This window comes from Narcine bancroftii, chromosome 4 (assembly GCF_036971445.1).
Source record: "Narcine bancroftii isolate sNarBan1 chromosome 4, sNarBan1.hap1, whole genome shotgun sequence".
In the NCBI taxonomy this organism is placed as follows: domain Eukaryota; kingdom Metazoa; phylum Chordata; class Chondrichthyes; order Torpediniformes; family Narcinidae; genus Narcine; species Narcine bancroftii.
In genome coordinates this window covers 203,777,744-203,797,874 of record NC_091472.1, presented here as the reverse complement: position 1 = coordinate 203,797,874, position 20,131 = coordinate 203,777,744, and the positions used below count along the sequence as shown (strand labels likewise).

At 39.0% G+C, this 20,131-nt stretch overlaps 1 protein-coding gene across 2 annotated transcripts in view; it reads left to right on the top strand.

Moving 5' to 3' along the window:
- The window catches only part of hira (histone cell cycle regulator a), a 191,380-nt gene that overhangs the window by 35,172 nt on the left and 136,077 nt on the right, over positions 1-20,131 (top strand). For both annotated transcript variants that reach the window (XM_069933676.1, XM_069933675.1), the window contains exons 2-5: positions 1,752-1,814; positions 2,357-2,467; positions 3,954-4,044; positions 5,453-5,547. In XM_069933676.1, the coding sequence (XP_069789777.1) occupies positions 1,752-1,814; positions 2,357-2,467; positions 3,954-4,044; positions 5,453-5,547 (360 nt within the window). The remainder of the gene's footprint in view (positions 1-1,751; positions 1,815-2,356; positions 2,468-3,953; positions 4,045-5,452; positions 5,548-20,131) is intronic.

The following is a 20,131-nucleotide window of genomic DNA, read 5'->3' as shown; positions in this document are numbered from 1 at the left end:
GTGACCTCTCTCCCACTGATTGTGGCACCTCCCCCACCCCATCCCCGCCGCGGCATTGACCTCTTTCCCAACCCCCATGGCAGCGACCTCACTCCCCCAGATTGTGCCTTCCCCCTCCCCCCCACAGCAGCGATCTCTCTCCCACCACAGCATTGACCTCACTCCCAGATTGTGCCTTCCCCTCCCCCTCACAGGAGTGACCTCTTCTCTACCCCCCCCCCCCCCCCCCCAACCCCAGGCCCCACGACAGCGACCCTTCTCTCTCTCCTGATTGCTGCAGGCACTTCATCCAGGGGTTTCCATGTGATGCCAGTGCGCAAGAGCTGACATCACAGGAGTAACTGGGTCGGCCATTTTGCTGTTCAAGCTGCCAGTCAACGCATCCTGGTTAAGTTTAAGTGGGTTCCCTGACTACCTCCAAGTTAGGGGAGGGGCCTGGTTGGATTAGGACAACGCTGACCTGGTCAGACCCTTTTAAACTTCTGTGTGAGTGGGGCACTATCTGGGCAAATTGCCTGGTTAACCCCATTTGAAACGTGGCTTGAAAAGGCCTAATGATTTGCTTGTGAGAGACAATCATGGTTTTTGGTAGGATTGCTTCCTTTATTTTAGGTATCCACCTAAAACTTGATAATTTTACCATGATTTTGCATCATATATTTCAAAATTTCATGCAGATGGGGGGTTGTTTGGCTAAACCTGCAGCTTTGAAGAAGAGGGAATAATGATATGTAAAATATGTTTTGGAAGCACTTGACTCTGGATGTTAAAATAGAGGGTTTTTTGGTGTGAAGTAGGGAAGGTTTACATTGTTGTGGAGTAGATTTATATAGGCCAACACAACAACATGGGCTAAAGGACCTGTACTGGGCTGTAACGTTCTATTGTAGCGACTGTTGAAATGAAGCACGTCCACACATCACGAGGGTGAACAAGGAACTGAACTTTATTTGAATCTCGCGCGCTGCTTTATGGGGATGACCCACTTCCTGTATCTGGCGCGCTGGTCTGCGGGAGTGATATTAGTGCACTGTGGTGTCACTGCCTGCCCAGCGACGTGCAGCCAGGAAGTGGCGACATCCTCCCAGGCAAGGCGCGTCACCAAACGCGGGCTTCTCCTGAGAAGGGAAGGGGGGCCCACACCATCTTGTACCAACCGACTGGGGCGACAATTCGGCCCGTCTACCCGTGCGGTCACTCGGTCCGCTATGCCAAGTTAATTTGGAATGTGGAAAATGGGTACTTGACTGGATTACCTGTAGCTTCCAGCAAAGATATAACATTGCTTGGTTCAGTATATTGAAGGCCCCAAAATTGGCTATTATTTTAAGATGTTTGAATAGGTTTTAAATCACCAAAATAAAACAAATGAGAAGTATAGGCTGACTAAATATTTTAAACCAAAGGATGCTGAATATTTTGAAATGATGTGGTGCCTATTAAATATGAATCCAATTTGAATGAGTTAATTGTTTAGGATGTGAACTGGTAAACATAAAGCTGGTAACAAGAGACAGGAAAGTGGACATAAAGTAATTATATAACACACTTGGTGAAAACAGCCACAATAGGTATCAATAGCACATAGCAATTTATTTGCTCCTCATATGGTGAGGCTGTCATGCCTGATGGTTTAACTGACATGTGATGGGGATGACATTTGATATTAATTTTGAAATTTGATTGGCTTATCTACTTGATTGGGCCGTGGAGTGACATTCTTTCTGTACAATAATCTATTTGTCTTCCAGGTAAGCCAATATTTTCAGTGGACATTCATCCTGACGGAACCAAGTTTGCAACAGGCGGACAAGGTAAGAGCTGTGGAAGCAAGAAAGGTGCAGCGATCCCCAGGTCGATCTCCCTTTGCAGATAGATCCAGTAATTTTTGGCATGTGTTAATTTAGGGAACAGGTTATTTTCCTCCACTTGGTTTTTTCTACCATGGTTTACCGAGATTCACTGTCCTCAGTGCTGCCTTATGGCACCAGTATCCCACTTGGCTATGGATATGTACCTTTTTTTTTCCTGTGTTACAGTGCGCAAACTCCTGAGGTTGTGTAGTTAACCCAGCAGCACAAGGTTGGTTCTTGCTGTGCTACCCTATACCTCTGATGGTTCTGGCAAACATCATTTCTGTGATTATCCTTTGAATGACTTGATGGTGTCTGCCCCCGCCTTTAAATTTGATTAATCTGATCAGATACTCGAGCAATGATTTCCTTGACCCACCTAGACCACCGAGGCCTTTTCTGATCGTTCCTAAGCCAAACGGATTGTTGCTCACGTTCTTTTGTTTTTAATTCTTAATTAGTCAAGTCAAGAAGAAGGCTCATTGTGTGTATTCTGTATGCAGGGGAGGATTCGGGGAAAGTTGTCATATGGAATATGCCACCCGTTGTTCGAGAGGAGGATGAGAAGAACGAGGCCGTCCCCAAAATGCTTTGCCAAATGGATAATCACCTAGGTACATATGAAATGCACATGGGAAGTTTATATAAAGTCCAATTTATTGTGTATATTTCAAAGATTTTTTTAATCATTACAGTTTTCAAAAACAGATTTCCATTTGGAGGGCTTTGGAAAGTTAATTTATTTTGTCTGTGTGTTTTGGTCAATGTTGTGAGTGATAATTCTTTATGATATACTCTCATAATTATATGTGGCCAAAGACATTAATTGGGTAATGAACATTGAATTTCCTTTTTCAGGTAACCCACTGACCCACCACTGTGTTCCTTTATCATAACAGACCAACCAGGGTCTCTCACCACTTGTTCACTTTTTCCATCTGTCCTCATTTCATCGACATTTGATTCCATCGACATTTGATTCCATCTGTGGTTCTACCTATAATCTCCCTGTCCCTCTCTCAGCACTCTTCCCTCTGCTTCTATCAGCTGGCTCCACCTGCCCATCAACATCCCCTTATCTGGTTCCACCTATCACCCACCAGGCACCAACTCTCCCCTCCTTAAATGCAATTACTTTCTTCCTTGTACACTTTTAGTTCTATTACATTAACCCATCTCTTTGCCTCCCTAGGTGCATCTAGACATGTTGAGTTTTTTGCTACTAATTAGGTATATGACTAGTCACATTTACTTATCTTCCTTCAATGTTAGTATATAAGAAAAATGGTATTAATCACCTCTCCAATCACAAAAAGAATTGTATTTTTTGAGATTGCTTTTTCTGGCACCGCAGATACTCCCCGACATATGTCCGAGTTCCGCTCTGACCGACCAGACGGACCTCGAGATGGACACAAGTTGGATGTATGCTACTCCGGGCCGACACATTCTTAAACTGGAGCCGTGACGCTTCGTCCACAGCCCAGCCCGCCTGGCACTGAAAAGACCCACTGTCACCATCACTGCCTCCTGATTTGCGCTCACCTCCCCCACCTTGAACACCATGTCTGCCACCGCCTTTGTGTCCTGAAAATAGAACACATTTGACAGGGGTGGAGTCTCAGCGCCCTCCTGGCCTGTAACCACCACTGTGCTGATCTGTCAGAATAAACAGTCCCGGGATTCCTGGGACCTGACACGTAATTTTTATAATTACATATTTTTTCTTTATTAAAAAAAACTTTATACAATTTTATTTCAGTTGTTTGTACGGATAGTTGTAACTGTGTGCAATTTCATAGATGTGTTAATCAGATAAATTAGCATCTTTAATTATGAAAATGATAACATAGCCATTTTATTTTACTCTGGCCAATTTTCTCTGTAACTTTTGCATTGCCTCTTAATTAGATTGCCTCTTTTACCGCATGTCTCTCAGTAGTGATGCAGTTCAGTGTAGGAGACTTACATTACCAAGTCATTTGCTGGGTCTAATTAAGGAGCTCTTGGCTCACGTTTTTAATTTGGGGTTTTATTATATATTGCTGGTATTCTTGCATATAAATGTAAATTGCTCAGCCAGTCTTTGTTTCTTTGCAGCTTGTGTTAATTGTGTCCGTTGGTCTAATAATGGATTGTACCTCGCATCAGGTGGGGATGACAAATTGATAATGCTGTGGAAAAGAGCTGCGTAAGTATGTCCGACAACCTGATGACTGTAAGGTTCACAAGCGAACAGACCTAATTTATCTGCTTTTGTTTTGAGATTTTGGTAAAATAATGCTTAGCACAATGCTTTATATTACAGGCCAATTCAAAACATTCAAGTTAAACTGCTTTGACTTGTTATTATCAAATGGTTTAAACAATACACGCACCATATAAATCATTCAAGGTTGACAAATGCTTTGTGAAATGACACGTTTAGAATGTTGTGTGTTACGAGCCCAATGAACCTCAAAACCCAGCAGCAATAGAAATTCACCATGACAAATGGTTATTTAAACAAAAGTTATTTTTAATTAACTTTAAACATGAAAATAGAATCAAACTTTAACTTATCTCTATTTACTTAACTAACCCAAATTCACCCCCTTCTAATTCTAAGTGCATGTGTATAATGTGTATATAAATTTAAGAAAAGTTCTTTGGTTCACAGTTCAATCTCACATCTCCTTCTTCCAAGTTCTCTGGTAACAGGCAATTCTTATACCGTGTACAGAATTTAACAGGCTTTGGTGCTCGAAAGGTAAATGTTTACCGCTCAGGAAACATTGTAGGGTGTGCAGAGAGATTTGTTGTTCCAGGATTTCCACAACTGAGGTACCACCATTAGTCACTTCAATGTCTCATTGATGAAACTTGCCCCATCAGGGTTCTCCAGATGATAACCTCTTTCTTTCAGGCTATCACAGAGTTCCTTTCTGTATCACTTATTCCAAGCGAAACATCAGACAGATAGCACTTTCAGCCACCAGCCACCCTGGAGCTTTCTGTTTCCCACCAGCTTTTCCTGGCTTGTTTCAGCCGTGACTGTTGAGTCTCTTTCAGTGTCACACACACACTGGCTGAGAGAGCTCGTTGAGCTTGTCTTCTCTCTCTCTAACTAAGACTGCTAGAAAGCCCATGTGATTCTCTCACTTGCAAAAACCCCCACCTTCTTCAGCAAACAACAGGAGTTATCCTTTTTATTCAAGCTGTTGTCGTACATAAACAAAACCCAGGAGTGACCTTTCTGTGAGCACTCTGTAGGTACTTGCAAACATCCAGTTTGTCTCCTCCAAAACAATGGTCCATTCATTTCATGACATCATTTCAATTGGCACCTACTTGAGAAATGTGCATATGATTCTCCAAAGTTTCTGTAATGTTACTGAATATGAATTCTTAGTATTTCAAATAAGATCTGTTTTAAAATGTGTGTATGTATGTATGTAACCCACTCTAATCTTACCAAATTCTCCCAAATATATATATCTAATATAAGTGTAACTAATAAATTGTCAAATTAATGTTTGAAATGTGTTGCCATCCTGCACATTCACTGATGTAAGGAAGCATAAGTTGACATGTAATGACTATGTGACTGTTTCCTACAGGTATATCGGACCAAGCAATGTCTTTGGCTCCAGTAGCAAACTAGCTAATGTTGAGCAGTGGAGGTGTGTTTCCATTCTGAGAAGTCACACAGGAGGTAAGAGTTGAAAGTTATGTTTGATCTCCCCTTGTGAGTTAGAGAAGTGAAAGATATTTTACTTCCAGGACAGTTTTTGACTGGTCTCCTTGGCCTTCATATACATTGTTTTAAATTTTCAAATATGTATCTAATTTTCTTTTAAACTCTGAAGAGCATCTACTTAATGAAATCATGCTGAAATGGTTGATATTATTCCAGTGAAACACAAAAGCCTGTGGATGCTGTAATTGTAATAAAACATACAAGTGCTGGAAGAACTCAGCAGGTCACTTGAGTGTTGCTTCATCTGGAAGGACTGTCTGGAGCCCCAAATGGTGGTGAGAGACGAGATGCAAGGGTAGCACTTGTGAATCTGCGGGGGCCATCTGCTGCATCCACTACTCCTGTGTCAGAGAGACTGGAGTTGGGCACCTCAGCTCTGTCCATTTCAATTCCCTCCCCCATTCCCATGCTGACAGGTCTGTCCATAGTCCAGAGCCCTACCGGAATGGGGCCTCCCTCAAATTGGAGGAACATTACCGAGTTTTCCATCAGGGTACTCTGCAACCCGATGTCATTGCTATTGACTTCTTCAGTTTCTGTTTGCTCCCCGCCATCATCTAGCCCTATATCAACCTTCCTTTAGCTCTCTCCATTTCTCCCACTCTCCCTCCTTCCCTGTCTTTCCCTCCCTCCCTGTCTCTCTCTCCCTCCCTCCCTGTCTCTCTCTCTCCCTCCCTCCCTCTCTCCCTCCCTCCCTCCCTGTCTCTCTCTCCCTCCCTCCCTCCCTCTCTCTCCCTCCCTCCCTCCCTCCCTGTCTCTCTCTCTCTCTCCCTCCCTCCCTGTCTCTCTTTCCCTCCCTCCCTCCCTGTCTCTCTCTCCCTCCCTCCCTGTCTCTCTCTCCCTCCCTCCCTCTCTCTCTCTCTCCCTCCCTCCCTGTCTCTCTCTCTCTCCCTCCCTCCCTGTCTCTCTCTCTCCATCCCTCCCTGTCTCTCTCTCCCTCCCTCCGTCTCTCCCTCCCTCCCTCCATGTCTCTCTCTCCCTCCCTCTCTGTCTCTCTCTCTCCCTCTGTCTCTCTCCCTCCCTCCCTCCCTGTCTCTCTCCCTCCCTCTCTCCCTCCCTGTCTCTCTCTCCCTCCCTCCCTGTCTCTCTCTCCCTCCCTCCCTGTCTCTCTCTCCCTCCCTCCCTGTCTCTCTCTCCCTCCCTCCCTGTCTCTCCCTCCCTCCCTCCCTGTCTCTCCCTCCCTCCCTCCCTGTCTCTCCCTCCCTCCCTCCCTCCCTGTCTCTCCATCCCTCCCTCCCTGTCTCTCTCTCCCTCCCTCCCTGTCTCTCTCTCTCTCTCTCTCTTTTCCCTTTTCCCTCATGGTTTTTAGACTGCAATGTTGAGAAAATTGTGTTTTTTTAAAAAAATCCCATAATTACTGCCTGTGTAGTTGTTCACCCTGGGTGCCTGCAAGTACCCGAGTGCAAGAGTCCCAGTGGTTGGACGTGCAGTAGTAGATGACCGTCAACGAATTTTTCCAGAACGATTTGCACTGCAGGCTTCCTCCAAAAAGTTGTAGAGGTCCTACAGGATAAATCGTGGTGCAGGAATTGACTCCATATTCCTGCACATTCCTTTTTAGATGGCCCATGTAGCAGCAAAATTCCTTGTTTGTGCCATTACATGCCTGCAGTCTAAAAACCATAAAGGTCTCCTTTTCCCCCATGTCTGCATTCACTGAGCCAATCCCCCCCACAGTCAATTCTCACCTTTCTTCTCTCCAGTGCTCTGATCCATACCCAATTAACACCTTTTCTCTGTTGGGCTGTCCTCCTCCCCCTGTCCTTTCTTTTAATTCCGGCACCTGCCTGCCTTTCCCTCAAACCTTGAAGAAAGGTTCGTGCCCAAAATGTCGGTTATGAATCTTTAACTCCTATGGATGCTGTGTGACCTACTGAGTTCCTCCAGCATTTCTGTGTTTTTATTATAAGATTACAGATCTAGATATCAAAATTGTTCAAGCTTTCCTCTTTGAACATATTAATATTTTCCTGACTAATGGCCATTTATTTGGCCTATCAGATTTTGTACATTGTTTTATCATGTATTGATTCAGGTTCAGATTTACTGTGAGAGTACATGCATGGTGCAGCTTGATAATAATTTTGGAAGTGTGGCAATTGAAAACCATCCAAATCATACTTCCACGTCAATTTTTGCATAGATACTCTAGGTAACTTACCTTTCCACGAAAACAAACGTATCGGTTTTATTTAATTCCTTAAAAAACTTCCCTGATATGGGACTAGGAATAGATTGAAACAAATATTGTATATGTGGATATATATTTGAACACAATTTACCTGGCCAATCAATGTTAATGGCAAATCTTTCCATCTATTCAAATCAGATTTAATTTTATTTAATAATGGTAAGTAATTTAGTCCATATAAGTTTTGGTACCCTTTATCTACAATTACACCCAAATACTTGATCTTGTCCGACCATTTAAATTTAGTCATTTGCATATAATCCGAATAATCTCCATCAGATATTAGTAGTATTTCACTTTTATACCAGTTTACCTTCTAGCCTGACATTGATCCATAATATTTTAATAGATCCTGTAAAGGCTCTAAAGAATTCTTTGGTTGAGACAAATATATCAACACATCATCCGCAAATAAATTAATTTTTTACTCCTGTTGACCAATTGTAATTCCCTTAATATTCACATTCTGTCTAATTGCTTGAGACAAAGGTTCTATAACCAATGCAAATAGTTGATCTAAACAAATTAAATACCTGTGAAACCTGTCCATTCGTCACCACCCAAGCAAAAGGATTAGTATATAATGCCTTCTTCTTCTTCTTTGGCTTGGCTTTAACCCAACCAATAAAGAGTGGACCAAAATTAAATCTTTCCAGCAGCTTAAATAAAAATTTCAACTCAACACAATCTAAAGCTTTTTCAGCTTCTAGCACAAGTATGATTTGTTGGTTGAGTTGCTGTCTTGACATTTTGATTATTGTAATCAATTTAGAAAATATTATCAGCCAAATACCTATTCTTAATAAATCCTGCCTGATCTATATGTACTAATTTTGGTAAAAAGTTAGCTAAAACTATTTGCTAAAACTTTTGCTATAATTTTGTAATCTACATTCAACAAAGATATAGGTCTATATGACGCAACCTTTAATGGGTCTCTGTCTTTCTTTGGTATAACTGTTATCAATTGCCTTGAAAATTACTTGGGAAATAAACCTGTGTCTGTAGCTTGTTTAAGTACATCCATATACACCGGAAACAACAAATCATGAAATTCTTTATAAAATTCTATTGTAAAGCCATCCTCCCCAGGTGATTTTCCATTTGGCATAGATTGTAATGCCTCCTTAAGTTCAAAATCAGTAAATGGACTATCTAACGATTTTATGTCCTTCTCATCCAATAAAGGTAAATTCAAATACAAATCCCTATATAAAAAAAACCCACAGAATTCCTCATTAATCTCCTGTGTTTTGTAAGTAATTCCTGAATTTCCCTGAACTGCATTAATTGTTCTTGAAACTTGTTCAATCTTCAATTGCCAAGCCAATACCTTATGTGCCCTTTCCCCTAACTCATAATAACGCTGCTTTGATCTCAAAAGTTAAAGTTTATAAATCGACTGTTTGATATTGATCAATCGCCGATGTTGGCTAATGTGGAAATGGATCAGGATTAATTCAATGGAAAGATTAATTCAGCATTTTATCTATAAATGGAATTCTTTGCTTCTACAACAATATAATTTACCTGTATTGAATCATTTGTTGAGGATGTGGAATAAGTGAAATCAATGTATAGCATCAAAGGATGTGTTTTCAATTAAAGCCCCGTTATTCTAGAATCAATTTTCTATGTACAACCCTTACTTGAAGGAGGGGAATGTAAAGGATGTATTTGTGGAAGATTGTTTGAGGCAGGTTCATTTCTTTCGTTTGATAGACTTAGAGAGAAGTTTGGTATATTACAGAATACATTATTTGCTTATTATCAAGTACATGACTTGTTAATGAAGTGTTTTGGGCGAGAATTAATATTACCAAATCAATCGAAGTTTGAGAAATTAGTTACAGATAAGGGAAAGAAAGGGTTTGTTTCAGAAATGTATTTGTTGTTACAAGCAAATATGAAAATAAGGGATAAATGGGAGCAAGAGGTATCTATTCCTATTTCTGAGCAAGAATGGTCTGATTTGTGTTTGGATAGTGTTACAAAATTAATTAATGTATGTTATAGTTTAGTTAATATAATTTTTTACATCAGTTATATTTAACTCATGAAAAATTAAAGAGATATGGTTTTAGTAAGTCTGATTTGTGTTTTAGATGTGGGAATCAGACAGGTACTTTTGTGCATTCCGCATGGGAATGTATGAAAGTTAAACCTTTTTGGGAGAAAGTTATTAAATGTTCACGAGATTTGTTTCAAACAGAATTATATGTGGATCCTTGGATGTGTTTATTGGGTTATGTGAATCCAATTAGAGCATGTTTGGAAAACCCCAAATTGCATTTATTCGATTGGGTTTGGCGGTGGCTAGAAAATGTATAGCTGTAACCTGGAAAAATGTTGAGCTAAACATACAAAGATGGCACAAAGAAATTCAATCATAGAGAATATAACGTATAATTTAGAGAAGATAACGCATAATTTGTGGAATAATTACTCTTTTGATAAAATGTGGACTTTGTATTTGGAATGTATGGATTTAGATGTAAAGTAGATACTTTATTTGTTTTTTTAAGATGTAGATTGACACATTGCAACTCAAACTGTTTTGATTTTGTATAAACTTTTTTTTAGATATAAGCTCCAAGGGAGTGTTTGTAAGGGGTGGGATGGTTGGGAGGTGAGTGGGGGGGGGGGGAATTATAGGGGGTAGATTTAGTTTTATTTTGTGTTTTATGCTTGTACTTTGTAAAACTTTAAATAATTTTTAAAAAAGAGTACATTCATGGTGTTATATACAACCCTGAAATTCTTTTTACTGAGGGTGTGGCAGAATTACCACTAATTGGTAGAGCAAAAAATCTGTACACAGCGTAAACATGCAAACAGATAAAGAACTGTAAGCAGGTAACAAATGTAAATAAACTGCAATATAGAAAGATTTTAAAAAATCAATGAAGTGCCCAAGTCGGAGTTCTTGAATGAGTCCCTGATTGAGTTTGTTGTTGAGGAGTCTGATGGGGGAGGGGTAGCAGTTGTTCCTGAACCTGATGGTGCGAGTCTTGTGGCACCAATATCTCTTTCCTGATGGCAGCAGTGAGAACAGAGCATGTGCTGGGTGGTGTGGATCCTTGATGATTTCTATTGCCCTCTGACTGCTGCGCTCCCTGTAGATGTTCTTTTTTTAAAAATTTTTTATTTTTCACACCATAAATCACATTAATCATGGTACACACTTTTTCCTTTTCACACATATACAGTGCCATTTTCTCCCCCCCCCCCACTCCCTCCTCCCAACCCACCCCCCCCCCCCCCCCCCCCGTCCATTTAAGGTATACAATCTAGGATACATTAAGCCAGTCAGACAATGTTGTCACTCAACAAAAATACACCAGATATTCCACTGAGTCCATTCTTTTCATTTCCTTCTCCTTCCATCAACTTAGGTAATGATTGTCCCCGGTAGGTTTTCGCTATTGTATTTAATGTAAGGCTCCCATATTTGTTCGAATATTTCAATATTATTTCTTAAACTATATGTTATTTTTTCTAATGGAATACATTTATTCATTTCTATATACCATTGTTGTATTTTCAAATTATCTTCCAATTTCCAGGTTGACATAAAACATTTTTTTGCTACGGCTAGAGCTATCTTAACAAATCTTTTTTGTGCATCCTCCAAATCAATTCCAAATTCTTTGTTTTTTATGTTACTTAGGAGGAAGATCTCTGGATTCTTTGGTATATTGTTTTCTGTTATTTTATTTAATATCTGAATTAGATCTTCCCAAAATTTTTTTACTTTCTCACATGTCCAGATTGCATGAATTGTTGTTCCCATTTCTTTTTTACATCGAAAACATCTATCAGATACTGTTGGGTCCCATTTATTTAACTTTTGAGGTGTAATGTATAGCCTGTGTATCCAGTTATATTGTATCATACGTAACCTCGTATTTATTGTATTTCTCATCGTTCCGGAGCATAACTTCTCCCATGTTTCCTTTTTTATCTTTTATTTAAATCTTGTTCCCATTTTTGTTTAGTTTTACCATTTGTTTCCTCATTCTCCTTTTCTTGCAGTTTAATATACATATTTGTTATAAATCTTTTGATTATCATTGTATCTGTAATCACATATTCAAGGTTACTTGCCTCTGGCAAACTCAAACTGCTTCCTAATTTATCCTTCAAGTAGGATCTCAATTGGTAATATGCCAGCGCTGTATCTTGAGTTATATTGTACTTATCTTTCATTTGTTCAAAGGATAAGAATCTATTTCCTGAAAAACAATTTTCTATTCTTTTAATCCCTTTTTTTCCCATTCTCTAAAGGAAAGGTTATCTATTGTAAAAGGGAGTAACTTGTTTTGCGTCAATATTAGTTTTGGTAATTGATAATTTGTTTTATTTCTTTCTACATGAATCTTCTTCCAAATATTGAGGAGATGATGTAATACTGGAGAACTTCTATGTTGTACCAATTTTTCATCCCATTTATATAATATGTGTTCAGGTATCTTTTCCCCTATTTTATCTAATTCTAATCTAGTCCAATCTGGCTTTTCCCTTGTTTGATAAAAATCTGATAGGTATCTTAATTGTGCGGCTCTATAATAATTTTTAAAGTTTGGCAGTTGTAAGCCTCCTTGTTTATACCATTCTGTTATTTTATCTAGTTCTATCCTCGGTTTCCCCCCTCTCCATAAAAATTTCCTTATTATTTTCTTTAACTCCTTGAAGAATTTGTCAGTTGTATTGGCAATGCCTGAAATAAGTATAATATCCTTGGACAAATGTTCATTTTAATACAGTTTATCCTTCCTATTAGTGTTAGTGGTAAATCTTTCCAATGCTCTAAATCGTCCTGTATTTTTTTCATTAGTGGATAATAATTGAGTTTATATAGTTGGCTGAGATTTTTGTTTATTTGTACACCTAGGTATCTTATTGGTTGCATTTGCCATCTAAATGGTGATTCCTTCTTAAATTTTGAGAAATCCGCATTATTCATAGGCATTGCTTCACTTTTAATTACGTTAATCTTGTAACCCGACACTTCTCCATATTCCTTCAATTTTTTTATATAATTCTTTTATTGATAGTTCTGGTTCTGTTAAGTACACTATAACATCATCCGCAAATAAACTGATTTTATATTCCTTGTCTTTTATTTTTATTCCTTTTTTATTATTATCTATTGTTATCAGTTTTGCTAGTGGTTCTATAGCTAACGCAAACAATAAAGGTGATAGTGGGCATCCCTGCCGTGTTGACCTGCTTAAGTTAAATTGCTTTGATACATGTCCATTTATTGTCACTTTCGCTAACGGTCCCTTATATAATGCTTTAATCCAATTAATATACTTCTCCGGTAAACTGAATTGTTGCAATACTTTGAACAAATAATTCCATTCTACTCTGTCAAAGGCCTTCTCTGCGTCTAAAGCAACTGCTACTGTTGGTGCTTTATTTCCTTCTACTGCATGAATTAAGTTAATAAATTTACAAATATTGTCTGTTGTGCGTCTTTTTTTGATAAATCCAGTTTGGTCTAAATTTACCATTTTCGGTACATGCTCTGCTAATCTGTTTGCTAATAGCTTAGCTATTATCTTATAATGTGTGTTAAGTAAAGATATTGGTCTATATGATGCTGGTGAGAGAGGATCTTTCCCTTGCTTTAGTATTACTGTAATTATTGCTGTTTTACATGAATCTGGTAAGCTTTGTGTTTCATCAGTCTGGTTGATTACTTCCAGGAGGGGCGGAATTAATATGTCTTTAAATGTTTTGTAGAATTCTATTGGGAATCCATCCTCTCCTGGTGTCTTATTATTTGGTAATTTTTTTATTATCTCTTGTATTTCTACTATTCTAAATGGCTCTGTTAATTCATTTTGTTCCTCTATTTGTAGTTTTGGAATTTCAATTATAGTCAGAAATTCATCTATTTTCCCTTCTTTCCCTTCGTTTTCAGTTCGGTATAATTGTTCATAGAATTCTCTAAAGTTTTCCTTAATTTCTTTTGGATTATATGTAATTTGTTTGTCTTTTTTCCTTGATGCCAATACCATTTTCTTAGCTTGTTCTGTCTTAAGCTGCCATGCTAGGATTTTGTGCGTTTTTTCACCTAGTTCATAATATTTCTGTTTTGTCTTCATTATATTTTTCTCCACATTATATGTTTGTAGTGTTTCATATTTTATTTTTTTATCCGCCAATTCTCTTCTTTTACTAATATCTTCCTTCATTACTAATTCTTTTTCTATATTTACTATTTCCCTTTCCAACTGCTCTGTTTCCTGATTATAGTCCTTCTTCATCTTGGTTACATAACTTATTATTTGCCCTCTAATGAATGCTTTCATTGCATCCCATAGTATAAACTTATCTTCCACTGATTCCGTATTTACTTCAAAATACATTTTAATTTGTTTTTCAATAAATTCTCTAAAATCCTGCCTTTTAAGTAACATGGGGTTTAATCTCCATCTATACATTCTTGGAGGGATGTCCTCTAACTTTACTGTCAATATTAAGGGTGAATGGTCCGATAGCATTCTAGCTTTATATTCAGTTTTTTTTACTCTATCTTGCATACGAGCTGATAACAAAAATAGGTCTATTCTTGAGTATGTTTTATGTCTAGCCGAGTAATATGAATATTCCTTTTCATTTCCCAGTTTTGTCCATATTTGAATCCAAATTCAGGTTGAAATCCCCTCCTATTAATATGTTCCCTTGCGTATCTGCTATCTTCAAAAAGATATCTTGCATAAACTTTTGATCTTCTTCGTTAGGTGAATGTACATTGAGTAGATTCCAAAACTCCGAATATATCTGACATTTTATCATTACATATCTCCCTGCTGGATCTATTATTTCCTCTTCTATTTTAAATGGCACATTTTTACTAATTAATATAGCTACTCCTCTTGCTTTTGAATTATACGATGCTGCTGTTACGTGTCCTACCCAATCTCTCTTTAATTTCTTATGTTCCAATTCAGTTAAATGTGTTTCTTGCACAAATGCTATATCAATTTTTTCTTTTTTCAGTAAATTTAGCAGTTTCTTCCTTTTAATTTGGTTATGTATTCCATTAATATTTAAAGTCATATAGTTTAACGTAGCCATTTTATACTTTGTTTATCTTCCCTTTCCGTTTCTCCATCATTACCTTTCCTTCTTATCCATTTCTGTTTTCTTGTTTTGAATCCTTTATAAGACAACATTCCTAAAACATCAAACATTTTCCTTATTCTCCTATTTAAAACTTCTTTAGCCCCAATCTCCCCTTCCCCTCCTGAGTTTCCTTTATCCCTTGTCAGACAACCACATCTCCCCTCTCCATTTGGATTTGCGAATTCACTCGCAAGCGTCAGCTGATTTTGCAGTGACCGTAACACCCCCCCACCTAGCCCCCCCCAGAAAAGATTTCACTTTTCATATGTGACAAAGGTCACTCTTTTAATTCCCTCCTTATTCCCTCTATTCCTTTTCCTTCCCTTATTAATTCTTGTCTATACTCTCTATATTTTCCTCTAAATACGGATACATTCATGTATGCACATTATACATATACACACATATACCTCTTTACCCACATACATATAAATCGTGGTCATTTTTACTCTTATTACATGTCTTCATCTCTCTGTTTGTTTTGTAGTTGTTCTGCAAATTTCCTTGCTTCCTCTGGATCCAAGAATAGTTTTTTTTTCCATAAGATCGTTTTCGATGTTTTGAACACCTTCCTCCTCTTCAGGAGTTCAAAACTTATGTCTTTTTAGTTTGCAGTCTTTTGTACTCTCGTTACACGTCTTCATCTCTCAGTCTATTTTGTAATTGTTCTGCAAATTTTCGTGCTTCCTCTGGATCCGAGAATAGTCTGTTTTGTTGTCCTGGAATAAATATTTTCAATACCATTGGATGCTTTAGTATAAATTTATACCCTTTCTTCCATAAAATCGCCTTTGCTGTATTGAACTCCTTTCTCTTCTTCAGGAGTTCAAAACTTATATCTGGATAAATGAAGATTTTTTTCCCTTTGTACTCCAGTGGCTTATTGTCCTCTCTTACTTTTTCCATTGTTTTCTCCAGTACCTTTTCTCTTGTAGTATATCTTAGGAATTTTACTAAAACAGATCTTGGTTTTTGTTGTTCTTCTTTGGCTTGGCTTCGCGGACGAAGATTTATGGAGGGGGTAAAAAGTCCACGTCAGCTGCAGGCTCGTTTGTGGCTGACCAGTCCGATGCGGGACAGGCAGACACGATTGCAGCGGTTGCAAGGGAAAATTGGTTGGTTGGGGTTGGGTGTTGGGTTTTTCCTCCTTTGCCTTTTGTCAGTGAGGTGGGCTCTGCGGTCTTCTTCAAAGGAGGCTGCTGCCCGCCAAACTGTGAGGCGCCAAGATGCACGGTTTGAGGCGTTATCAGCCCACTGGCGGTGGTCAATGTGGCAGGCACCAAGAGATTTCTTTAGGCAGTCCTTGTACCTTTTCTTTGGTGCACCTCTGTCACGGTGGCCAGTGGAGAGCTCGCCATATAATACGATCTTGGGAAGGCGATGGTCCTCCATTCTGGAGACGTGACCCATCCAGCGCAGCTGGATCTTCAGCAGCGTGGACTCGATGCTGTCGACCTCTGCCATCTCGAGTACCTCGACGTTAGGGGTTTTTTTGTTGTGATTGTGGTTTAAAGGCCAATGCTCTATGTGCCCTTTCTATTTCCATTTCTTGCTGTAGTTCTGGACATCCTAGGATCCTAGGGATCCAATCTTTTATAAACTCTCTCATATTCTTGCCTTCTTCATCTTCCTTAAGGCCCACTATCTTTATGTTATTTCTTCTGTTATAATTTTCCATTATATCTATTTTCTGAGCTAACAGTTCTTGTGTCTCTTTAACTTTTTTATTAGATTCCTCTAAGTTCTTTTTTAAGTCCTCTACCTCCATTTCTACTGCTGCTTCTCGGTCTTGCACCTTGTCCATTCTTTTTCCCATTTTTGATAAGGTCATATCTATTTTATTCATTTTCTCTTCTGTATTGTTTATTCTTCTTCTTAAATCATTAAATTCTTGCGCTTGCCATTCTTTAAATGACTCCATGTATTCTTTAATAAGAGAAAGTATATCCTTTATCTTGCCTTTCCCTTCTTCTATTTCACTGTATTCTTCCTCTTCTTCCTCTAGGTTGGCCATCTGTTGTTTCTTTGTTGCCCTTTTCTTCTCTTCTTTCTTGTTTTCGTTGTCTTCTATGTTCTCCTCTTGCTGCAGCTGTTCTGCAGCTGTCGTTGCCGGCTGTGGAGATCGACTCCCCAGCTGGTTACCCCTCCCGTCGGTGTGTTTTTTTTCATGGGCGATTGCGCACTTTTACTCGGCTCAGCGAGCCATTTTTGTAGTCCATATTCTACCGACCTGAGGGAGCGGGTTTCTCTCTCCACCGCGGGCCTCTTCGAACAGGTAAGGCCTTTTCCTTCATCTTCCGTTGTCTTCTCTTCCTCTCTTCTTACTGTTGGTTTCGACTTTTCTTTTTTCCTCGCCATCTTCTTTCCACCTTTATATTCACTTTACTTTGATTTTTATTTCTGTGCCTTTGTGTTTTGCTTTGTTTTTTCTGACTTTTCTGGAGAGGGCTGGAATTCACCGTCCGGCCACTACTCCATCACGTGACTCCCTTTCCCTGTAGATGTTCTTGATGGTGGGGAGGGTTTTGCCTGTGATGACCTGGGCTGCGTCCACTACCTTTTGGAAGGCTTTACAGTTGGGGGTGTTGGTGTCCCCATACCAGATCATGATGCAGCTGGTCAGCACACTTTCCACCTCTTAGAAAATTTGCCAAGATTTCTGTTGTTATACCAAACCTCCGCAAATTCCTGAGGAAATAGAGGTGTTGACGTGCCTCCTTCACGATGCCGTTGGTGTGTCGGGTCCAGGAAAGATCCTCTGAGATATTGACTCCCGAGAACTTAAATTTGCTCACCCTCTCCACCTCGAAGTGCCTAATTCTTTTTGAATGCACAAAACAATTGAAGCAGGAAACACGATCCATTATTCAGAATGAATGTGTATAATGTAGTTGGGCAGAACATGACATCAGATTGGCTTTTTCATTTGTGCATTCTTAAAGACTATAATTTTTCACATGCTGTCACAGTTTATTTGACTTTTTCTAATTTTTTGCTTTTTGATATATATATTTTGTAATTCTGTTAATTTTGTTGTCTCATAATTTCTCTGTTTAATGTATCTCTTGTACAAGTTTTGTCCTAATTGCTCCTTCTATCCACGACTCCATGCCTGCATTCGAATTTTAAATGGAATCTATGTAACTTGTACTTTTTTCCTTCTGTTATTAATGATTTTGTTCGTCTCTGCACTTAGTCTAATATTTCCCCATTATTACTATCATCTGAGGGAAGCTTCCTTTCCTCCTGCTGAAATTAAAGTACGTCGCATTTATCTTAGACTTTTTATATTTCCTTATTTTCTATGCCAACATGATTAATAATGGTGACTATTTCCCATTCAAATCACTTTTTTTTAAATAATTTTTTATTTTTCACACCATAAATCACATTAACCATGATACACATTTTTTCCTTTTCACGCATATACAATGTCATTTTCTCCCCCCCCCCCCTCCTCCCCTCCTCCCCTCCCACCCTCACCACCTTCCCCCTCCCGTCCATTTAAGGTATAAAATCTAGGATACATTAAATCAGTCAGACAATGTTGTCATTCAATAAAAATACACCAGAAATTCCACTGAGTCCATTCTTTTCATTTCCTTTTCCTTCCGTTAACTTAGGTAGTGATTGTCCCCGGTAGGTTTTCGCTATGGTGTTTAATATAAGGCTCCCATATTTGTTCGAATATTTCAATATTATTTCTTAAACTATATGTTATTTTTTCTAATGGAATACATTTATTCATTTCTATATACCATTGTTGTATTTTCAAATTATCTTCCAATTTCCAGGTTGACATAATACATTTTTTTGCTACGGTTTCTTGATCTGTTTATCCATTCATTTGCACTAGTACTCAAATTTGCATTCAGATGTCTTCAATTATCGAACGGTCCTTTATGTATGGTTAAAATAATTGCACATGATATTATTTAGGTGTTTGCTTTCTATCAATGAAATTATGAATTCAAATTTGCTTGTTTGGAGTTTGGCAGGAGTCTCAGGTGGCCATTTTTATGCTTTTAAAGAATTTCCACCAATTTACTTTGAAGACTGCAATGGGAGAACATTATGTGAAATCTTCACATCTACCCTACGCCAGTATTTTTACTGCCTCCAGTTTTTGCTTTGCCATCTCTCTCAAGCTCTGTCCACTAGATATGTTCCACATCAATACAGGCGCACCCCAAGGATGCGTGCTTAGCCCACTGCTCTACTCACTCTACACCCATGACTGTGTGGCCAGGGACAATTCCAACACCATCTACAAATTTGCCGATGACACCATGGTTGTCAGCAGAATCACAAACGGCAATGAGGAAGCGAACAGGAGGGAGGTAGATCAGGTCATTGAATGGTGTAACTGCTAAACTAACTGCTGTATTCTAGTTGCTTCACATTCAGAAAGAGCTATTATAACACCCACAAAGTTATAGTTCTCATGTCCCTTATTCTTTCCTCCATAGCTTTCCTTTCTTGTGTGCACGTCTTCTTTCTTTGCCCATCTCCCCCTCCCCCACCCCACCCCCACTTTGCCCTTCATTACAGCTGTGTAGACTGGTTAACAGTATAGTCTAAAATTCTCCCACACCCTACCATACAATTTTTTTGGAGAAAATATTGGTAATTTTAAAATTTTTTGTCATCCATTATATTGGGAGTTTTCTCTGCTGCTACTCCTTTTTCCATAGAGCTATAAAGCTGGCTTAAAATCTGCCTTTCAAGCTCTGTGTGTGAAAAAAAAATCGGAAGGCGGATTGGGTGGTCCAGACTTTCCCATCGTCGGTCCTCCAAGGTGGGGTAGTCTCAGCAGTGGAGCCTAGCACTGTGGGACCTATCTAAAACAGCTGACCCATGTTGCTGGGAAGGGCTGATGATGTCTTTAGCATGTGACGTAGGTGCAGGAAATTTATCAGTGCCAACAAACTTGCTTAATAATCTTGATTATGACACTGAGAAGCTTTGCTTGCGTTCTAAGACTGCACAGAAGGTACAAGGCAATCAAAAGCATATGTTGTTCCACCGCCAATTTGAGTGCACACCATTCGACGCTGCTGTGATACATGCCCCGCCTCTTTTCCTTCGGGAAGCTGGCTTGCAGTGTGAAAGGATTCACGGAGCCGGCTTTTTATTGAATGTGTGTGAATATGCAAGCTGGCTTCCTAAGACAGGTCACGTCTAGGGGAGTACCGCTGCTTTGCAGTA